At 49.8% G+C, this 21603-nt stretch overlaps 11 protein-coding genes and 1 non-coding gene across 12 annotated transcripts; 8 read left to right on the forward strand and 4 right to left on the reverse strand.

The window, feature by feature from the left end:
- Positions 1-485: 485 nt before the first annotated feature.
- RLM1 (Rlm1p) lies at positions 486-1886 on the forward strand (the record flags this gene model as incomplete). Its single annotated transcript, XM_024857735.1, has 1 exon — positions 486-1886. The coding sequence occupies one exon, from the start codon at positions 486-488 to the stop codon at positions 1884-1886; it is 1401 nt and encodes a 466-aa protein (XP_024714234.1).
- Positions 1887-2679: 793 nt separating this feature from the next.
- On the forward strand, positions 2680-3491 carry RPS6A (40S ribosomal protein eS6; the record flags this gene model as incomplete). Its single annotated transcript, XM_024857736.1, has 2 exons — positions 2680-2694; positions 2787-3491. 2 exons carry the CDS (start codon positions 2680-2682, stop codon positions 3489-3491), a joined length of 720 nt encoding a protein of 239 aa, XP_024714235.1.
- An 83-nt stretch (positions 3492-3574) lies between these two features.
- C7M61_002359 (uncharacterized protein) lies at positions 3575-4768 on the reverse strand (the record flags this gene model as incomplete). The annotated part of the gene is made up of 1 exon (XM_024857737.1): positions 3575-4768. One exon carries the CDS (start codon positions 4766-4768, stop codon positions 3575-3577), a length of 1194 nt encoding a protein of 397 aa, XP_024714236.1.
- A 665-nt stretch (positions 4769-5433) lies between these two features.
- Positions 5434-7716, forward strand: C7M61_002360 (uncharacterized protein; the record flags this gene model as incomplete). Its single annotated transcript, XM_024857738.1, has 1 exon — positions 5434-7716. The coding sequence occupies one exon, from the start codon at positions 5434-5436 to the stop codon at positions 7714-7716; it is 2283 nt and encodes a 760-aa protein (XP_024714237.1).
- A 614-nt stretch (positions 7717-8330) lies between these two features.
- Positions 8331-9440, forward strand: C7M61_002361 (Nem1-Spo7 phosphatase catalytic subunit; the record flags this gene model as incomplete). The annotated part of the gene is made up of 1 exon (XM_024857739.1): positions 8331-9440. The coding sequence occupies one exon, from the start codon at positions 8331-8333 to the stop codon at positions 9438-9440; it is 1110 nt and encodes a 369-aa protein (XP_024714238.1).
- A 578-nt stretch (positions 9441-10018) lies between these two features.
- On the forward strand, positions 10019-11566 carry C7M61_002362 (uncharacterized protein; the record flags this gene model as incomplete). The annotated part of the gene is made up of 1 exon (XM_024857740.1): positions 10019-11566. One exon carries the CDS (start codon positions 10019-10021, stop codon positions 11564-11566), a length of 1548 nt encoding a protein of 515 aa, XP_024714239.1.
- Positions 11567-11698: 132 nt separating this feature from the next.
- Positions 11699-12837, forward strand: AAT22 (Aat22p; the record flags this gene model as incomplete). Its single annotated transcript, XM_024857741.1, has 2 exons — positions 11699-12664; positions 12706-12837. The coding sequence occupies 2 exons, from the start codon at positions 11699-11701 to the stop codon at positions 12835-12837; spliced, it is 1098 nt and encodes a 365-aa protein (XP_024714240.1).
- A 70-nt stretch (positions 12838-12907) lies between these two features.
- On the reverse strand, positions 12908-14659 carry CAS5 (Cas5p; the record flags this gene model as incomplete). Its single annotated transcript, XM_024857742.1, has 1 exon — positions 12908-14659. The coding sequence occupies one exon, from the start codon at positions 14657-14659 to the stop codon at positions 12908-12910; it is 1752 nt and encodes a 583-aa protein (XP_024714241.1).
- A 1461-nt stretch (positions 14660-16120) lies between these two features.
- On the reverse strand, positions 16121-17116 carry MDH1-1 (malate dehydrogenase; the record flags this gene model as incomplete). Its single annotated transcript, XM_024857743.1, has 1 exon — positions 16121-17116. One exon carries the CDS (start codon positions 17114-17116, stop codon positions 16121-16123), a length of 996 nt encoding a protein of 331 aa, XP_024714242.1.
- A 1285-nt stretch (positions 17117-18401) lies between these two features.
- On the forward strand, positions 18402-18477 carry C7M61_002366. Its single transcript has one exon. It is a non-coding gene; the product is annotated as a tRNA-Thr (tRNA).
- Positions 18478-18546: 69 nt separating this feature from the next.
- On the forward strand, positions 18547-20748 carry C7M61_002367 (transcription factor TFIIIC subunit; the record flags this gene model as incomplete). Its single annotated transcript, XM_024857744.1, has 2 exons — positions 18547-20218; positions 20477-20748. The coding sequence occupies 2 exons, from the start codon at positions 18547-18549 to the stop codon at positions 20746-20748; spliced, it is 1944 nt and encodes a 647-aa protein (XP_024714243.1).
- A 183-nt stretch (positions 20749-20931) lies between these two features.
- Positions 20932-21582, reverse strand: C7M61_002368 (uncharacterized protein; the record flags this gene model as incomplete). The annotated part of the gene is made up of 1 exon (XM_024857745.1): positions 20932-21582. The coding sequence occupies one exon, from the start codon at positions 21580-21582 to the stop codon at positions 20932-20934; it is 651 nt and encodes a 216-aa protein (XP_024714244.1).
- Positions 21583-21603: the final 21 nt, after the last annotated feature.

Genomic DNA, 21603 nt, shown 5'->3' on the forward strand with positions numbered 1-21603 from the left:
TTAAACTTTTGAAAAGCAGAAAAATTGTCCAGGCACGACGGCGTAAATGTAAACTATGTCAGTCCACGGTGGGGCTCGTGATATGTCTCAGCTGCAGCCACCCTCACTGAAAACGGCTCCGTGGGTGCTCAAACATCTGGATAGTTGTACGACATTTTTCTCAATTGTCAAGTATAAAAGGCCCCGATCCCCCGTCTTCTTTTATTCATCTGCTTTTTTTCCTCTCCCTCCTTCGTCTTCCCTCCGTCTTCCCACCCCCGTCTGCCCCAGGAGCCCTGAGTCGCCGGAGTGTATGACAGTGCGCATTTGTTCTGTGCGGATGCCAATTCATACAAGCTCCATCGCCTGTTCGCTTCTATTTATAAGTAGCCGCTTCGATCTCCCAACGGCGCCTTATCTCCCACCACAAAAACCGCCCGCCAGCCCGGCTGCAAATCACTTAGCAAATACACCTCAATTATTCCCAATTCCTGTCATCCGACACTATGGGTAGAAGAAAAATCGCAATCGAGCCCTTGACGGACGACCGCAACAGAACCGTCACTTTTGTCAAGCGGAAGGCCGGTCTTTTCAAAAAAGCTCACGAGTTGGCCGTGCTCTGCCAGGTCGACCTTGCCGTCATCATTGTCGGCAACAACAACAAGATCTACGAGTTCTCTTCTGTTGACACCCCGGAGCTCATCAAGAGCTACCAGAGATGCGATATCCACGAGCAGAAGCTGCCGGAAAACTACGGCAATTACAAGAAAAAGGCCCATGTTCACGAGCGGCCTATTCTCCTGCCGAAAGACGACCTCCACGATGTGCCCGTGGACGATGCTGACTCAGACTACGACTCCGAGTCTCCAGAACCAAAGAGACACAAGCCTTCTGCTCCTTCTCGCCAATCGACTCCTTCTTCCATGTACAATTCAAAACCACTGGTGGGGTCACGGATCCCGCAGTTTTCCGAGCCTCAAAAGGAGAAACTGCTGCAGCGGCCGGTTCTCAGGGTCCAGATTCCTTCAGACGCTAAGAACTCCAGCAGCAACGACTCCGCAAAGACAATCACAGCGTTGGAAACAACAGACAAAAAACAAGGTATTGACGATCACGACGGGCAGCTGGTTGGTCGTTCCGACGGATATTCCAAGTTGAAGGGCATGCCCGCTAAGACACCCCAGCTCCCCGTACCCACCATAAGCAAATCACAAACACTGAGTCCGTCGAGCGCAATGGCGCCACAACTTCCTCGAAATTCTGGTGTGCCGTTTTTCCACTCAATGCCTCAGGCTTCGCCTGGTGGGTATCAGCCGGCCATTCTTCCTACGCCGGTGCTCAACCAGGTGTTCAATCAGCAATACATGGGGCAGTCTGCTTCGGGAAATAACGAAAATAACGGAACCGAAGACGGCCACCACGACAACGACGATCCCCAAAAGTACAAACCATCCTTCCCACCGCAATTCGCCAACCCAGAACAAACGCCCATGCTGGCGCTCCCGTCCCGCTATGTCAACGACATTTTCCCGTCACCGTCCAATTTGTACCCCCTGCAAGAATGGCCCCTGGGCATGACCTCCTTCCCTCAAAACATGCCGCATTACTTTGTAGGAATGGTACCGCTGGGCAGTGGAACCACGCCGATGACAGGAAACCCGATGTTTGTTAACGCACGAGGGTCGCTTCTGCTGGCAGTTGGCGGTACTGGGAATGGAAACGGGAACGGAAATGGAAATGGAAACGGTTCTGGTTCAGGACAACGAGGGTTCCATGCCCAGCCTGACGAGAATCTGTCCGGACAAAATAACCAACCCCCGCCTCAACAGCAGCTGCTGAGCACATCTAATACGCTGCCGCAAAACCTGGAGCTCTATATGAGCGGCCAGTTTTTCAAGAAGGATTAGACTGAACAGCCCAGACAGTGACATGGACATGGGGTAATAGAGTGCCAGAAGATTCGCTGCAGATGTATATTATGACAAGCATGTATTTTAGAGAAGTGTATGTAGGGTTTCAAAGAGACGATTATTGTTTTGGATAGGCTGTTTTCTAAGCCGATTGATATTATTCAATCCAGGGTCCATGGTGCATCATTTCGCAGCCATTTCCCAGCCAATGCTGTCAAGCATATTTCCAAGGAGCAAGTGTCAGTAGTTGAAAGAAAAAGACTTAATTTGATGATGTATTTCAAAATGCACTCGAGAAGGATTGTAATTACATTCCAATTGCATTTGACGAACTTGTTAGTAATGTCCATCTACAGACTTCTCATTTGCATTCTTACAAGACACCATACGAGCCTAATATCAGCATGTAGCAGCCAACCTAACATCACCTTCCTATGGTTTATTCTCAAATCACTATCCAAACATTATCCAATTACTTATCATACTGCCGGTTTGTAGTGCGTGGCCACTGTCGTACGACGTTTTTCCTACAGGGCTTAAGCCCTAGCGCCAAATTCCGCCACGTGACGCGCTCGAGTAGCGAGCACTCGTACTATGGACAGTCTTCATAGTGAGGGCCTGCACACAAGGCGCCAAATTCGCAGTAAGGCCCACCCACACTACTGCGCAGCTGGGGGAGAAAAAAAAATTCAATTTTCACCAGGCCCGCTTAAAATTTTTTCTTCCATCTCCATCTAGGCTAACAAGTTCAACATGAAGGTATGTTCCCAAATCAACTGCCACCACTGCCATGAAGCAGAACGACGTCCAACGAATCGATCCATGTCAAAATCCCCACAAACCGTCCACGGACCGTCGAGTTATTCCCTGTTGTAAACGCCATGTACTAACATCCAGTTAAACATTTCCTACCCAGCCAACGGTACCCAGAAGAGTATCGACATTGATGACGAGCACAAGTTGCGTGCCTTCTACGAGAAGCGTATGGGCCAGGAGGTTGAGGGTGACCTTGTGAGCGACGAGTTCAAGGGTTACATCTTCAAGATCACCGGTGGTAACGACAAGCAGGGTTTCCCTATGAAGCAGGGTGTCTTGCACCCAACCAGAGTCAGATTGTTGTTGTCTGAGGGCCACTCTTGTTACAGACCAAGAAGATCTGGTGAGAGAAAGAGAAAGTCCGTCAGAGGCTGCATTGTCAACCAGGACTTGTCCGTCATTGCTCTTGCTATCGTCAAGCAGGGTGAGCAGGACATTGAGGGTTTGACCGACTCCACCACCCCAAAGAGATTGGGTCCTAAGAGAGCCAACCACATCAGAAAGTTCTTCGGTTTGTCCAAGGAGGACGACGTCAGAGACTACGTTGTCAGAAGAACCGTCGAGAAGAACGGCAAGACCTTCACCAAGGCTCCAAAGATCCAGAGATTGGTCACTCCTCAGACTTTGCAGAGAAAGAGAGCTTTGAAGGCCAAGAAGATCAACAATGCTAGACAGCAGAGAGACGCTGCCGCTGAGTACGCTCAGTTGTTGGCCCAGCGTTTGCACGAGCGTAAGGCTGAGAGAGCCGAAATCAAGAAGAGAAGAGCTTCCTCTTTGAAGGCTTAAGAACAGCGGTACTGTTCACCCCCCGTACTATAATTGGTATCTATAAATATCACCTTGTTCGAATTGCAGTGTAGATTAGTTGGCTATTTGACGTCTATCCGCTTCCTTTGCAGCTCTTCCTCCTCCTCTTCAGACAAGTTCCGTTTCTTAACCAACCGCTTGATGTTTTCATACACCTGGTCGGTGGTCAAGTTGGACTCGTACGTGAAGTTCTTCTTCATGAAATTGCTCTTCTGCTCCTCGTAACGAGGGTCTCGAAGAAGCACTCGTAAATGTGTGTCAAAGTCCTGCTCTGGTATCTGTTTTCCTGTAATCGGACACTTGATGGTCCGCTGCGAGCCTGGCGTGGACTCTTTGTTTTTACGCTTGAGTCTCGATTCGCCTGCCGCCTTGATCTTCATACCTTTAGGCACTTTGGGCTGTTGCTTTGCCTCGGATTCGGGTTCTTGTTTTGTTTCTGGCTCGGCTTCCTGGGGTGCCTCTGGTTTAGCAGTAGGTATCTCGATTTCCTTGGACTTCGCTTGCAAAGACCTATAGACGACATCGTTTCGGGATAGCGGTATTGGAAGCTCGCTTACCTCATCAACTGCGTCAAAATTGACCTTAGCCACGAGGGTGAAGTTTTGCCAGTCGATGGACGCATAATGGAGCTGCTTGTTCTTCTTCTCTGTCTCTTCTGTTTTCTTCTCGATCTTGTGCTGCTGCTCATAGACAGCACGATCGTAAGCGCTTTGAAATAAATTGCTGTTATCCAGCATGATCTTCTCATGAAGCGCCTTAGACTGTGTGTTTTTGTCAGGATTCTCAACTGAGTTGATGACTGTCTGGTACTGTTTCAATAACCTCGTGAACAAAGCGTGAAGCGAATAAGAGCGCCTCAAAAACGCAAATTGACTTCGGTTGCCTCTCTGCTCCATGTAGCGATATAGACTGTCGATGTGTCTCTGTGAGTTGCAGGCAACATACAATGCAGTGAGTTTCACGACTTCAAGGTCGAAAGCCAGAATGGGTGGAAGCTCGGTGAGAAATTCAAGATCTTTCGGTTTTTCTAGTGGCTTTGTCTCTGATTGCTTCTCCTTGGTCTCTTTGGTAGGAGCTTCTGTCTTGCTGAGCTGAGCTTTGTAGTACTCATGATACTCATTGTCAGGTTTAAGAAACGAGAACTTCCCGTCCTTGTCGTTGTTTATAAGCCTTTCTTCAAAGCTGCTGCCGTTTTTCAAAACATAGCCTGCTGTTTTTTCTATCGTATCTCGTAGCTGTATCGGAGGTATGGACATGATGATAGAAGTAGGTAGATGAGCTCTTGATGTCGCACTCTGTGGAGGACTCGCTTAAATGGCTGCAAAACAGGACTCCGTTGGACTGAGCACATAATATGGATAATAAGAATACAAAGACATTTCTTGGACTAACTTTAGGTCTCTGAATTTAATTTTGGCATCAATTATACTGCATCTCCCTTGTGTAAGCTGCGAGCACCCGTAACTCGCCCAATTTTTGAGCTAGAGCGCTCAAATTTTGCCAGAATACCCCCACATACATAACCAATACTTTCAAATCTCTTTATTGACCTAACAGATAGTCGTAAAATTACACATCTCTTGTTTCACTGGAAGGGTGTACCTTGCATCAATTGGCACTCTGGCCGAGTGGTCTAAGGCGCCAGGGTAAGGTTACCTTACCATACATTCCTGGTCTCTTCGGAGGCGCGAGTTCGAACCTCGCGGGTGTCAATATTTTTTTTTCTCGTCTAAGCAACCTATCCATTGTAATTTAGATCTTTAGTCCCCGTCATTTTTTAGCTCATTGTTGGATCCTTGTCGGAGTTATCTGGCATCCGGCTCCGGTGGCACATTTCCCGCAAAAATATAGACTATCTTCACGTGATGCACATAGTAATTCGCCTCAGATCCTTTAACACTAGGTGCTTCTTAGAACCATAATGATACACCTTCTGGACCGGATGGAACCTCGTCCTCGTGCACGGAGCACCTCCAGTGCTTCAAAGTACGGTCCTCCTAGAAGAGGCTCCATTTCATCCCCAAAGGCCACCCCCAAGTCTGGATATGACTCCTCAAGTTCCTCAGACAGGGATGGCATGGCTGGAGAATTAGATCAGATCGGCCGTTTGAGCATCCCGTCATGGCCATCGTTGAAAGACGGCTTTCCGAACTTTTCCGGCTTCCCCAGCTTTGGCAATCTACCTCAGCTCCCGTCTTTTGATCTACCCTACTTTGATCTATCAGAGGTCTCCAAGAATGTTTCACAATACATGAACTCCTTGAAGGGCAAGGACGGCACCGATGAAGACCCGGAACGCATGAACTCGGTCAAAACTGCCGTGGCTACAAAGATCCAGATGAACAGTTTCCTACAAGACTTGCGAAACGGTCGATCCCTTCAAGCTGCTATTGATAGACTACAGCCACTCACAGATTTAATTCATGAGGTTATCACTCTTCCTGTGGATGGCGACGAAGAGCTCGAGAAGGAGCTGGAAACGGCATTTGAGCCTGAAGGTGTTGGTGAAATTGTGAACCGTGACCAACCATTATTGACCCAACTAGTGCCTCCCGAGGGTGAGGAAATCGATGGGCTTCTAGATCCAACGCACAGACCCAGGCGAGACAGACATAGACACAAGGCCCATAGGCTTTTTAAACGTGCTGGCAGTGCTGTGCTTTCGGATGATACCCAGACAGGTAGCGACTTGGATTACATGGATGAACTCACGCCCGAGGAGGCAAGGGCACTCACACATTTGGATTCGATAGACGACTTTTACAAAGAGGATCTTCTCCGCAGCAAGATCCAGAAAATCCAGAACTTGGCCAACCTCAGTCAGCTGTCCAAGAACAAATTGGTAACGCGTCTCATGATGGGCAACTATTACAAGTACATCAACGAGAAGCTCTCGGAAGAAAAGGGCTTTTCGTTGCGTAATCAGGCTGGACTCCATTTGCCCGAGGAGAAAGACAAGGAATGCAAACATGAGGTTGAGGAGCAACCGCCATTAACAAATGATGAAGAATCGGTGGATGAGAGCATGGAGGAAGTGGATGATGACGAGGTGGTGTTGACTAGAGAAGATACATTGCCATCTTGGTTCGATAAAGAGAAGAACATTTTGGGTTGCAGCCACTACCAAAGAAATTGCAAACTCGAATGTCCCACATGTCTCAAGTGGTATCCTTGCCGATTCTGCCACGATCAAGAGGTTCTGGATCATAAGCTCCAACGAAATGCCGTCAAACACATTCTTTGCATGAAGTGCAATGCTCCTCAGGTTCCAGACACCCCATATTGTGTCAACTGTGAAGAGGAACTAGCAAACTACTTCTGCAGCAAATGTGTCTTGTACGATAACGACCCCAACAAGGATATCTACCACTGTGATAAATGTGGTATTTGCCGTTTGGGTCTTGGTATCGGCAAAGACTACTTCCATTGTGACGAGTGCAATATCTGCCTAAGCATCGACTTGAAGGAACATCACAAGTGTGTGACCAATACCACCCATTGCAACTGCCCCATTTGCAACGAGTATCTTTTTACAAGTGTCAGCAAGGTGGTTTTCATGAAATGTGGCCACCTGATCCACGAGCTGTGCTACGACGAGATGGTGAAACATTCATACAAGTGCCCTGTTTGCAAGAAGACCGTTGTGAATGTCGAAACACAATTCAGAATCCTCGATCAGGAAATTCGCCAACTGCCTCTTCCCCACCCATACAATATGTGGAGGTGCATCATTAGCTGCAACGACTGTAAGGGTAAATCAAGTTGCCAATATCATGTGCTTGGGCTCAAGTGCAAGTATTGTCAAAGCTACAACACCAACCAGCTCAAACTTATCAAGCCGGAGGAGGAAAGCGTGGACAATTCCGCAGAAGAGGAGCTGGACGGCGACAACGATCGTATTGCCTCGATGCGGCTCATGCAAACGAACCTCAGCAGCAACTTCATCATCGACGAGCAAACGACAGACAATAACACCGAGTATGATGCAGACTACAACAGTGATGGTGAGGAGCTGGATGACCAAGGCGGCAACTCCGGTAGTATAGTGAATTTCCGCAGGCTCACCAAGTCGCTACTAGGAAAGAGAGACGTTGACAGGACTTCAATAACGGCAGTTTTCCAAAGCTTCATCAATACTACGATTGCGGAGGTGAACTCCGATAACGAAGTGCAGTCGGATCCGGACATAATTGGTGGGTTTTAGACCCAAATTTTTTTTTCTGGAACCCCAAGACGTCACGAAGTGCTGCAAATGTCACGGCGCCCCAATGCCTGTATAGGCAATCCCAACCGTTACTGTTGTTGGGCCCCAAATCTGGGGAAAATGTCAACGTCGGCGATCATGGCCAAACGGCCAAAAATTTTCGGTTTTCACCAAACTCTTCCAAATCTGGCCCCTCCCATATCGCTTTCCTTGAATTAGTTGCTAATTTGGCCCCATCTGGCAGGTTCAGCACGTGAGGCCACCGCATGGGCGCATAGCTTGCCTATGCTAGTCGTTTAGTTCCACTGTGTGCCTGCAAGCGATAAAAGACGCACATACCCACCTGGCCCAATAAATACCCCAACGCCTAGAAGCGGCACGATTTTCTGCGGACCCTGATTCAAACCTCCATTTTTTCTTTTACCATTCCATCCTCCTCCATCCCAGCCAACATCACTTCTCTTCCTTGCTATTTCCTCGGCGACTCTCTGTGTGACCTTATATACACTGCGAATCGCTGCTCCCGTTCTGGACCTCCCGGCGTGGAACTCAATTCACCACTCTGCTCTTCCACCAAAGCAGCGCCACCCGTTCTCCCATACAATGAATCAGATATGAATTCAATCAAAAAGCTAGTTGCATCATTTGAGCCCTTTTACCTGCCTCCGCTCGAGGCAGAAAAGGCACAATCCCTCGACGACAAGGTCCATAAGGATCCAGAGCAGGAAGCCCCCGAAACCTTAGAAACAACCGAATCCACAGAATCAAATGAACCCGTCGCATCAAAACAACCGCCAGCGCCTTCCTTTCTTCGGCAGCTCTGGTCACTCATTTTGTTTCTCCCCCAGAACTTGATCATACGCCCACTCATGCTCTTGTGGCTTCTAATAACATTCCCATTCACCTACTTCTTTGAACAGGAGTATCCTCAGATTCTCAGCAACAACTCGCCGACCTCCCAGGAGGAGCAGCGGGAGAAGATTGAGTTGCTCAAGCAAGAGCGCATCATGGCCAACCACATCAAGTCACCGTCTTCCCTGTCGAAGTACTTCATCCCACCTCCGCCCAGACTATTCCCATTATCCAGAAATCCCGACAAAAGAAAGAAGAAGAAGGTGCTCATATTAGATCTAGACGAGACGCTTATCCACTCGCTCTCACGAGGTGCTCCCCGGTCACTCGGCGGATCTGGCGGCCAGTGCCACATGATCGAGTTGAAAGTCAACAACGTCTCCACACTATACTATGTTTATAAAAGACCCTACTGCGATTATTTCCTCAAGGAGTTGAGCAAGTGGTTTGAGCTTCAGATATTCACTGCCAGCGTGCAAGAGTATGCTGATCCCATCATCGACTGGCTAGAAATGGACTTGATCGACTACAAGAAGGTCCAAGGTGCCCAGCGAGACCCACCAAGCAAGGTGTTCACCAAGCGCTACTACCGTAACGATTGCACATACAGACAGGGCGTCGGATATATCAAGGATTTATCCAAGTTCTTCCCCAAGGACGACGATCTCAAGAACGTGATCATCTTGGACAACTCCCCAGTGAGTTATGCTTTGCACGAGCACAATGCCGTGATGATCGAGGGCTGGATCAACGACCAGAGCGACAGAGACTTGGTAAATCTTTTGCCCATGCTCTACAGTTTGAGTATGTGTATTGACGTGAGGTTTATCTTGGGAATGCGGAGCGGCGAAAAACTCTTTGAGAGTTTATGATATAGTTAATGATTCATGAACAGTACGCGTTGAGTAGACCAGCGATAAGCTTTTGACTTACGCTTCACCTTGCATTTGAGACAATGCTTCCTTGGAAAAGGGTAAACAATCGTCGGAGGGGAACTTGTATTGCCTTTTAAGTAGTTTTGAAATTGAGTTTATGAGAAGCTTTATAATGGCTGAATGCTTCACTGTTACAGCTTGTCTGATGATCCAGACAACATTGGGATTGTAGAGAGCTTATTCTTCAACAATGAAATAAATATGTGATGAATTTTTGATTTTCCTCAATTGCATCAAATAATCGATTGACAAAAAAGTAGACATAGCAACTAATCCACCGAACATCACCTCCGCTTTTCAAAATCTACACGCATACTCCCAATGGGTGCAAAACGTAAACCTTTGAGCCACACCCAAAAACTCACAAACACTTTGGAAGCTTCAATTGCCGAAGATTCCAAAACCATACACGTCAAGAATCCTCAAATCATGAAATATCAAAAAAATTACGAGTAGACAAGATCCCTCCATATTCTCAGCTCTTCCTTCTCTGTCGCGCGATCTGATCAACTACCATGCTGCTAACAGAGCTCCACGCCAAACTAGAAGAGGGAGTCGAGGTGGCTGAGACCCTTGTTGCGGTTAGAGACACTCTTCGTCAGAAAGAGATCCGTGACTCTCGCGAGGGAAATGAAATCGTGGATCAACTTATCCGTTACTTCAACGACTACACGGTTGATGTGCTCAAGGCGCTTGTGAACTATACCGCCGATAGCGACGGCAACAGGGCCTCTTTGCGATTTAAAACTGACTTCTGGAAAGAAGCAGAGAAGGTGTTGGTGGGCGAAGATGCTACGGCTGCTGAGTTGGTGGTGATCCTTATGGCCCAATACATGTACAATGTTGGAGAGTCCTCCCGTGCACTGTTCAGCGAAATTTACATCAATGCCAGGGACGCCATCATTGAGTACGTTTTAAAACCAGATGGTGCTGCTGAGGAAACTGCCGTGGAGTTACTATCGGAGATTCCTGACGACAAGATGGCTATAGACGACCAACGCGCTCAGCAATTGGTCAACAAGATGATAAAGGCGTTTGATGATGAACTCGACGTTGAAGAGTACCTTTACTGGATCATGGTTTTTGAAAAAGTGACACGATACGCCAAGGCAGACGCTCACAGCGTGTCTGGCTTATACGCCAAGGTGCCAGACGATGGCATTGAGCGCCAGACCAAGAGAAGGCTTTTCGGAGGCCAGGGTAACATTTTCCTGGGCCCTACCTACGACAATTGGGCCAATGTGGAGAAAAGTATAGACTACGTGGTGGGAGATGGCGACAACTTTGCCACTGCAGCAGCTGCCATTGATGTGGGCAATTGCGTGAGAAGCAAAGAGGACCAGGCAAAAATCACCGCATTGATAGAAGAAAGAGTTGGGCTCGAGCGATTCATTACTAGTCTCATCACTCGCAAGTGGGACGATATGATCCAAAGCCAATATGTGCACTGCCTCACAAATCTTTTGCAGCCAGCGGTGAGCGAGCTCCTATTCAAACACTGGAAGCTGTTTTATCCCATAGTCAAGTCCTCCTGCGACAATCCCGGATATGTACCAGAGGCCGCTGCCACACTGAGTAAGCTTTTGAAAAAACTTGCTCTCGCCGAGAACGCCGAAAAGTACCCAGAGTTGTGGACGCAGTTCTCCACGGAATTGGACGTGCTTCGGACGCTCATGCAACGAGAGGTGAACGTCGTTTTGCTTGAAAACAAAACGCTCCGCCCGCTGATCCTAGCAGCTTTATTCGAAACGCCCACCCAGATCTCCGAAACCGATCTCTTGGATCAGATTCGGGCGCAGGCGCTTTTTTTCTCCCACGGCACCATCAGATCAAAACTCGCGCCAGACTCTGCACTTGCCAGTGCGGTAGCGGGGCCGTTTGCGCTGTTTTTACTGGAGCTTCACAAAAGCCTTGCGGAAGGCGAGCAGAGGCCTGCAGCGGTTTTGAACAACGCTGGTTTCGTGGCTGCAAAAGCCAAAGATTTATTTACACTGGACGACGAGGCGGTCAGGATTTGTGAAGATTTTCTTCGCTTCATGTCGTGCCACACCCAGTCTCAGTGAGCCCTCAATTGTGGTCTGGGCTGGCTGCCCCTCCGGAACCGCACGGCTGTTCGCGGCCTCTAACCCAATTGCCTTAGCGCCCCAGTGGGGCCATATAACGGAGATGCTTTCCGCCTGTTTCACCCCATCACAATGACCGTTTCTTCGTATTTTGCAAAACTCGACGACTCGCCTCCTGACCCCATCGCCCAGCTTATGGAGGCGTCGGCTGCCGACCCCAACCCAGACAAAATCGACGTCTCCATCGGTGTCTACAAGTGTGACAAGGGAAACCCCCACCACTATGTGTTTCCATGCGTGGAGCAGGCAAAGAAGCAATTAGCCGAAAAGGACCCTGGCCACTGCTACACAAACATGACGGGTATCCCAGCCTTCCGTCAGCTGGCCCAGCGCACCATCTTTGGTGAAAACCACGACAATGTTGTCTCTCTCCAAGCCATCTCTGGCCTGGGCTCTTTGCACTTTGCCTTTGCCTTTTTGAGAGCCGTGGGTCTCAAGGACTTCTACGTGGGCGTGCCTGCCTGGGGCAACTACCAGGGCATGATCGAGCACGTTGGTGGTGTTTTCCACAGCTACAAATACTTCGACGAAGCTTCTCGTGGAGTGGATTTTGCATCCACCATCGAGGCGCTTAAAAACGCTCCTGCACGTTCTGTCTTTGTCCTCCAGGCAGTCTGCCACAACCCGACCGGTTGCGACTACACGCAGGACCAGTGGCTGCAAATCATCACCTTGCTTAAAGAAAGAGACTTGTTCCCTGTGTTTGACATTGCCTACCAGGGTTTCGCCAGCGGCTCGGTTGACACCGACGCTTGGGCCATCAGACAGGCCTACGCCTCAGGCATCGAGTTCATGGTGTGCCAGAGTTTCTCGAAAAACATGGGCCTCTACGCAGAGAGAGCTGGCTGTCTCCATGTGGTGGTCAACGACAAGGACAGTGTGGCCAACGTCACCTCGCAATTGACTGCTCTTGCCCGTCACGAGATCTCTTTTGCTCCTGCCTTTGGCGCCAGAGTTGCCACTATAGTTCAAACCGACCCTGCCATTCTGGAGCAGTGGAAGACGGACGTTGCCGACGTTTGCAACCGTATTAAGCAGGTTCGTCACCAGATTGTCGAGAAGCGCCATTGCAGGTTCAGAAATTGATCCTGGAACACTCCATCTACCTCACAGCCAACGGCCGTATCAACGTGGCCGGCCTTAATCTGTCTAATTTGGACGCCTTCTGTCGTGCCGTTGACGCCGTCGTCAGAAAGTATCCTGCCGCTTAGGCTCTACGTATATACCTAAAATGCATAGTATGGCCTATAGACCAAAAAGAGTCCCCTGGACTCGTTCTTCTTATACAATCTTACCGTGTATCTTCTTGAGATGCGCCTTGAGGTTATCCTTCCTGTTGAAGCGCCGCCCACAATCGGGCTCGTCACATTGAAAGGGCTTGTCTGTTGAGTGGCTCTTCAAATGACGCTTGACATGCTCAGGCCGTTGAAATCTGGCGAGACAAAGCGGACACTTATGCTTTTTCTTCGGGTCGTAGACATCGTTTTGCTCCTGCTGCACGTAGATGGGCCTTTTCAGGTCCAGCTGGAGAATGCTTTCGGCGAATTTTGCAATGTCCTCTGTCGTGGAGGTCTTTTGAATCTGCGACGCGGTCGGGTATCCTGTTAAGACCTTGGAGGACAATTTCTTAGCAGCAGCGTTCAACAAGTTCAGGCGAGGGTTGTTGTGTGTGGGCCTCAGGCCCAGTGGCATATTGGCCAGGACGTGGGTGATCGGGGGCATCAAGCGACCCGAGGACACTGGAGGCAGCGGAGAAGCATGGCCGTGAGAGGCGCTAGCGCTACTGCTGGATTGGGTGATAGACGCAAGGTCTATGGATGCTGGATATGACTTCAAGCTGGTGTCGGTCATGCGATCGGAGGCGACGAGCTCCGGCAGCAACAAGTCGATGGATGCAGATTTTTTGAACGCATCGTGCGGATGCTGTTCGCTGTTGTACTTTGGAGACGAGCCGTCCGCCAGTAGCTCGGGCGTCAGGTCAAACACGTTGGACAAGTCGTGGGAGGAGGAGTGGCCCAGACGAGAGTTGACGACGCGGGCCATCCTCAGCTGGTCGCCAAACGACGTGAACAGCTTTGCTTTACGTAGCTGCTTGCATGCGTCGTCCTCCTGGTCCTCGATCTTGATGGAGTCCAAGGTGTCGTTGCGACGAAGCATCGCTGGACGGCTCTGGCTGGGGCCCGCCAGATCGAGCAACAGGCCGCCAAAGCTTTGATTGTGCGAGATGGGCGTGAAATACTGAGATCCCATGGGTGTTTTTCCTGCTGGCGTCGCTAGCGGCGTGGAGTCGTCGAGCCCAACGCGAGGCGAGACAAAGTCGTTGTGGAACGGGTTGTGCTCGTTCAAGTTGACGTTGCAGTTGGCCAAGGCGTCGTAGCTCTTGTTGCTTGCCACGGAGGCCAAAAGGTGGGCCAGGGACGGCTCCAAGCTTGCTTTCAGCCGCGAACGCCGGTGACCCTTGAGCGGAGTCTTGCCGACTTTGGCGTGGGTCAAGGGCAGCACGCCGCCACGGAGAGGCGTTGTGTAGGAGATAGAGGTTGATTTGTGGCGGCGGCCCGGGGTGGCGGTGGGCTGCAAGGCGGAATGGGGCAGATCAAGCAACAGCGGATTCAGCACCAGCAGCAGAAGCTGAGGCACCAGGTCGGCCAGAAGCTGGAGATTCGCCAGCAGCAGGTAGAAGGTGCCCAGCGGCGGGTCGGCCAGGTTCGACACGATCAGCAGCAGGTGCTGGTGGGAGCGTCTGTAGGTGTCATCCAAGGATATGTTTCTGGAGTGGTGGAAAGCATGAGACTTGTTGCGGGCGGGTTCCTCGTGGAAAGGCGCCAGAAGCGGGCGGTGGGCGGACTCTTCCAAGTCAAAGTCCAACGCCAGATCGTAAAAGTCCAGCGGGAGGTCGGCAAAATCCAAGTCGTACACGGACGGGGAGTTGGTCTGGTTTTGCACGTCGGGATTGTCGATGTTTTGGAGCGCCGCTAGCGTGTCTTGGGAATAGTAGGGCGGGGGGTGGTGGTGGTGCTGGGAGGGAGAGCTCATGAGAAACTTTTCCATGGCCCCTGGGCTGATTGTGATGGTGGAGGATGAAGCCCTTTGGCTCTAGGACGTGCTGGTTGGAGGGGGAAAAGCGAAGTAGCGGCCCAGAAAAACGCACGAAGAAAAAAGCGAGCTGAGACAGCGCAGGGCGACAAAAGCAAGGCAGACGAGGAAGAGAAAAGGGGCACGGCAGATAATTGGATTTTACGATTGGCACTTTACGTTTTTCAAAGAATTAAAAAAATTCGAAAATCAATTAAGGCGACGCCGGCGTGGCCACCGCCGGTGAAAAATGGCACCTGATCCGCCCACACGAGCTAGGGCTACGGAATCGGGTGGGCCAAGGCGGGCACCTTCACATACTGGGGCGATTCTCGGGAACACCGCTAGTGCTGTTTTTCCGCTGCCTGCTGCCAACCGCCGCCACGAGATATTCCACGAGAATTCCACTGCTGGCAAACAACTGGATCTCCCAGCGCCCAGTGGCTGCGAATCCTGGGTGTGCGCCGGGGCTAGGCGTTGTGCTATTTGTGGCTGCGGCGCCGCGCGCCGCGCAAACCGTCTACCACCACCATGACGCCACCACACCATGGAATTTGAATTGTACTACTAAACTGCCATTTCTGCCCGCAATTGCTTCTTCGTCTACTGAGCCGTCGCCAACGATAATGTGGGCGCGCCGAAGGACGCGTCCTGTGTCCTGCACACAGGGCCCCGCGGAGTGACAAAAAAAGAAGCTCGCCTGTCACCGCGACGCGATAACAATACTTTGGCGACCCGGCAGCGCCACCACTCCGCCTCCCCGTCTATTTTTGGCGCCCCGCCAATTCCTTAACTACGAGCAGGTAGCAGCAACTCGTCGGCACGCATTCCACCGGCAGCAGCAGCAAGCCTCCACGAGTGGAAACCCGTGCACCACATACCGCAAATTTTTTCCACTCTACGTTGCCCTTTTTTTTTTTCCTCCATGCATAGAACCATGCACTTGCTCGCTTACACCGCTATGCGTGGAAATGGTGTGGTGAGGTTGTAGGAGGAGGAGGTGCGCGGGATCATTGACTATCCCGTTTCCGTGGTACTCTCTGATTTTGCGTTTCCTTGTTGACGGGATAGTGACGTCATCGCACCCCGCGGCTATTTTCGTATTTTAAACTTTCTTCAGGAAAATCTAAAACGCTCGACCCCTGAGTCGCCATGTCGGATGACGCCGGACACACCGCGTCGGAGGCTTAGGCCCAGATTTTGTCAGAGAAATCGGGCCATTGCTTGTGGTTGTGGAATTTGCACCGCGGGTCCCTCCGTTGGTCCGTTCTATATCATTGCCCATTTGGGCAATACCATTGAATCGATGCATGAGGTCATTGCACTTGGCACAAGCTGCACCCATCTGATAACTACTGGTAGCTACACCCTTGTCTAGATCATTTTATTGAAAGCGTACTAGCAACGTCTCACGTTAAATACTTATGGGTTCTGCTTGACAAAGTCAACACCCTTCTTGATGTTGCCAACCAAGGTCTCCTTGGCCTTCTTGATCAAGCCCTCCTCGTAGTCGGACAACTCGCCCAAACCGTGGATCTTCTCAGCACCCTCTGGGCCCAAGGTCACCTTGGAGGAGAAGAAGTCAACACCCTCGTCCTTGAACAATGGGGAGTCGACGAAAGATGGCTCGACAACGTCGGTCTCACCAGCCAAACCGTCCAAGACAGAGCCGGCGAATCTGGCACCAGCCTGGGCCATGGACAAAGTGGCAGAACCAGCACCGTCCTTGGCCTGGACAACCTCGTCACCACCGAACTGGATTCTGTGGACCAAGGCGTCTCTGGTCTCAGCGTCCAAGCTCTTGTGGTTGGTCTGAGACAACAATGGGACAATGGTGACACCAGAGTGACCGCCGACAACGGTGATCTTCTCGTTGACAGGGTTGGTACCGGCAACCTCAGAGGCGAATCTGGAGGCTCTCAAGACGTCCAAGGTGGTGACACCAAACAACTTCTTGGGGTTGTACACACCCTTAGACTTGAGCACCTCAGCGACAATTGGCACGGTGGAGTTGACTGGGTTGGAAATGATACAGAGGGAGGCGTTTGGAGCGTAGTCAGCAGCAGCCTTGGCCAAGTCTCTGACAATGGAGGCGTTGGTGTTGAACAAGTCGTCTCTGGTCATACCTGGCTTTCTTGGGACACCAGCTGGGATAACGATAACGTCAGAGCCAGACAAGGCCTGCTCCAAAGAGTCAGGGTTGTAGCCCTTGACGGTGGAGTTGGTTGGGACGTGGGAAACATCGGCAGCAACACCTGGGGCGCCCTTCAAGTCGTAAAGGGCCAAGTCAGTAACCTTGTGGTTCAACTTCAACAAAAGCGACAATGGCTGGCCAATTCCACCACCGGCACCGAGCACGGCAACCTTGTAGGCGTTGGAAGCGGAGGCAGAGAAAGATCTGGCAGAAACCTTGAACATTACGAAGAAGTGGGAGTCTGGGGGTGTGGATCTCGGCCCGGTGAATTTTCTCGCGCTTATATAGTCGTGGGGATAGTGTGAAAACCGCTTGAACCCGCACATACGGGCCAATCAGCGCGAACGATTCCAAGGTCCTTCAGCCCTCTCCGAGGCCGACCGATCCTGCCATTAATGGGGTTTGTGTTGGCATTGCGGGTTGATGGAGGTTTGGGAAAAATTCTGAAGAATTGACAAACTTTATTTTTCTTCTCCTACTCTCCTCTGATTGGTGCAATTGATTGGCTGTGGCTCGAGGCTTTTCGCAGCCATAATCTGGGGTTGACAGAAGGGCATGAGGTTGCGGGTTTTTCGGAATGAAGAGTGGATCTGAATTATCACAGCATTGTTGTGTGCTTTCGGCGTTACAATTGAGCGTGTGGTTTTGATTTTAGATGTGGGGTCGTGGTGGCTTAAAAAAGGGCTGACGTAGCCGTGCCATATACACCAGCTGGGGTTTGGGCAATTGAGCAAGTAGGAATTGGGCTGCTAGGGAGTTGACTGTTTGAGGAGGAAGGGTTCATGGTTTGATGGTCAATTGCAGAGGAGGATCGGCAATTTTCGTTTTATCTGGTGGTAGAATGCCGTGGGTTGGAGGTGAACAATGGTGGCATCAACAGCGTTGATGATGGCGATTCAGGCGAATTCATTTGGAGCTTCTCGTGGAATTGCTACTTCTCCTAGGCTTTTCCTTAATAAGTTTGGTAATCACTCAATTGACCCGGTAAGAGAAGCCTGGTTTGTACTTGGTGTTTCCTTCAGAAGCGAAGTGTCTGATTCAGCCAAACACACCTTCCACTTGATCTCGTGAACAGCTTCAAAAGCATCATATTACTAACAATTGCATTCATAACTTTTTGAGACGGGATTCTTTAGGTTTCTTGTAAGAGAAATGATAAGAAGATGACCCGTCAGCTTTCGTGAATTGCAACGCCAGATCAACCTTGCACTTCGCCATTCTTTCACCTTTGAAGAAGCATTCTAGAAAATTGATGAGCCACCTTGTTGAATCGGTGAATTGGGGCTGCTTTTGAACTAGCTGGCCTCCTTTACGGCTCTCAAACTTTGGCTATCTTTCATTTTTTGAATTTTACGCTCAATTTGGGCCGCATTTGGCTAAAATTGAGTGTGCAAAGACTCATGCCTTCAATAAAGCGTTTCGCAACTTTTCAGCACTCAAAAAGCACTTTTATACTGGACAACAAAATAACGCGATCTATAGTACCTGCAGGTGCCTCAAGTAAAATCCGCCTTTATGGCCAAGTTGGTAAGGCACCTCACTAGTAATGAGGAGATCGTCAGTTCGAATCTGGCTGAAGGCATCATTTTTTGGATCGCGCATACACACGCTTTTATTATTCTTTTGATCAAACCATCTACATTATATTTTTTTCATGTCGAATAGAGATCATGCTAAGAAGCATTCCATGGACATCCCCCATGTCACGTCCGTGGAATTGCCTTTCAACGTGAAAAACACAGACAGAGCAGTCCATATGCTAGGAGGAAAACAGAGGATCCAGAAGGCTATCAACTCACAATACAGACCAACAGCCATTCAGCCCAGCAGCCATGCTGTCGACGACAAGAATTTGGAATTGAGGCTCCGAAATGATCCTTTTCATCATCCAGTACAGGCTTCGGTTAACAGAAGGGAAAAGGTCCTACTTAAGGTATCCATCCCAAAGTCAAGTCTTCCTAAGGATTACCACGAGAACCCACAGAAATACCCCGTCAGAGACCTTCTTAGGCAATCCAAGGATGACGGTCATCATGCAAAGGTAGAGCCTGTCGCCATAATCAACAAGAACTACAGCTTTCGTGCCATAGCTGACTTCCAGATGACTACGAAGAACAACAAGATGGCACAAGACTTTAATAACCAAGTTTTGAGACTGAGCCAGTTTGATGACTACAAGAAATTCTATCAGGATAAGCTTACAAAGACAGACGACTACAAAAACCCCGAGATATTCGAGAACAAGGACCACCAACTAATCCCACCTCCACATTTCAGCGGCATTCGGTTCCCATTCGATTTCAGGTATCAAAAGAGTCCATACACAGTAACGCTACGAGACGAAGAAGGCAATGCCAAGGTGGTGATGAAGTCGGATTCCAAAAAGTTGTTCACCAACACCGTTGACTTCTACAGCGACTCGATCCCTGAAGCACCTCTACCCGAGATTATCAAAAAATACGAATGGATGGTGTCAGCAGATCTATCACATGAGTATTCGGACAAAAAGCTTTTCGATTGCGTTCATTTTCTCAGGAGGCTATTTGAGATCAAGCCTATTTGGCTAAGAAAGCTGCTTGTTGATGTCACTCCAGAGCCATTGAAGGCAGCTGTGAAAGAGGCGCTTCCGTATGTTTCTTATTGTTACAAAAATGGTCCCTGGAGATTTTGCAACGTGAGACTTGGAGTCAACCCCAAGGACAGCAGCTCTTACTGGGTTTACCAGAGTGGATATTTCCGTTTACAAGGGCTCCGTACCAAATTCGATCAAAGCGAAGATACTGTACGGGTGGTCCCCAACACCATTAAAATGAACGATCCAAACTCTGAAGTGATGGTCTCTGAGCACTTGTTGTTCACCGGTAAGAAGCTACCTGGAGCGATCAATTACCAGATCGGTGATATTATGGACGACGATATTGTTTCTGTAATCAAACGTGCTGAATTACACGGAGAGCTTTTGAGGGACACTTTGGACTCGCAGGAAGGCTGGATCAAAAAGCAGATCATCGAGACCATTCGTCGTATCGTCAGGTATAAGCTACGTCGGTTGTACAAAGAGCTCCCCATTGAGCGTGAGAAGATACACGAAATTATCGAAGCAGATTACACGGAGAAGGAAGGAGAGGAAAATGACGAGGACATGGATGAGGATGAGGAGGAGGTTGATGAAGAGGATGAGGACGGCGCGGAGCACACAAACGAGGCCGATGACAACGACATGGACGAGGATGTAGTGGATCCAGCTTCCGTCACGGAAGAATCCATTCTCAGCAGAATCAGGCAAGCAGATGGCCCAGCAGCAGAGAAACTCGCGTCCTTCGAGGGTTTCATCAAACACGAGGCCATCCGCGCCGATGAATAAGATATACAAAATCTTCGGGTGGTTGAGGGCAGCAAGCATTTGACGAGCGCAAAACAATAATTTATAGGAGACTCACTGTGACCAAGCTGTGTACCGTAACGGTGGATATGGCTGCAAAAGTAACGGGAGCGCATCCTGCAGTACATACACATTTCGCCCTGGATAAAAACACGTAGAGCGACTTCGACAATTGAAACTTAATCCATCGTCATGACTAAAGCCACCGAGACCGCCCTTGCATTTTTCGCTGCCGGTGCAGTCTACTTTGCCTTGATCACCGGTACCATTCCTACCAGCGAGTTGGTGCAGAATGAGATCTTGCCATTCTTGCCATGGTGGGCCTTGGTCACTTTCGGCAGTTACGCCTTGGCCACGCTAGGCTGGGGTGTTCTCACTTTCAAGGACAAGGAGAAGAGCTACAGGGAGTTGTTGCAGCAGATAGACGAGGCTAAGACTTTCTACAAGGAGAAGGGTCTTGACTTGGATGAATAGCTTTGATGATAAATGCCGATAATAAATTAAGATACACGATGCAAAGATTATGTAGAGATGGCGGAGCGATGATCGGCTCTGTCTTTACTCTGATGCTGACGGTGGGTGTTGGGCTGCCAGGTTGTAGGTACCTGGTTAGCTGAAGATTGTGGGGCTTCGAAGTAGCAAGAGAACCTGCCTAGTCTAAGCAGCCTCTGACCTTTGACGCTTCTTGGCCTTCAAACGCTTCTCTGTCTGTGCAAACACTCTGATGGCCACAGGGACACCACCCCAGGACTCTTCAGCGATGGAGTCCTTTTCGGCGTCAGAAGCATTCGCCATCTCTTCAGGGATATTCTCCTTATTCAAGAGCTTGACAGGAGGGTAGAAATCCGCAGGCCACAAACCGCCCTGTTCCTTGAGCTTGCCAGCGGCCAACGCTCTTCTATCGTTCCAGTCCTTGACATCGTCGTTGTACAACTCCCAAACACAGTTGATGCAGCCACTCATGCAGCAATTATCGGGCTCTTTGGGCTTGTCTGGAACCGTGACGCCGGCAATGATTCTTGGCTCTCCCACGTTCATACGACTGGAGCTTTGTCTTTCTTCACCTTTGATACGACCGCCAAAGACTTTGCGGATTCTCTCTTCAGGCGAAAGATCATCAAGGGAGTAGTTGCCCTCAAAGGTGGTCTTTGTCTTGCCCTTGAGCATCTCTAACTCTCTGGGCTTCATCAACAGGGCCTCGATAGGCTGTCTAGGGTGGGTAGGGGTCCTAAGGACCAAATCGTAAAAGGCAAACTTGTTGGACGAGCGCGCTAGCGACGTCGACATCTGTCTATAGGTTCTAAGCATGACGAGTAGGTCAAAAGAATG

Source organism: Candidozyma pseudohaemuli (assembly GCF_003013735.1).
Source record: "Candidozyma pseudohaemuli strain B12108 chromosome Unknown scaffold00004, whole genome shotgun sequence".
Taxonomy (NCBI): Eukaryota; Fungi; Ascomycota; class Pichiomycetes; order Serinales; family Metschnikowiaceae; genus Candidozyma; species Candidozyma pseudohaemuli.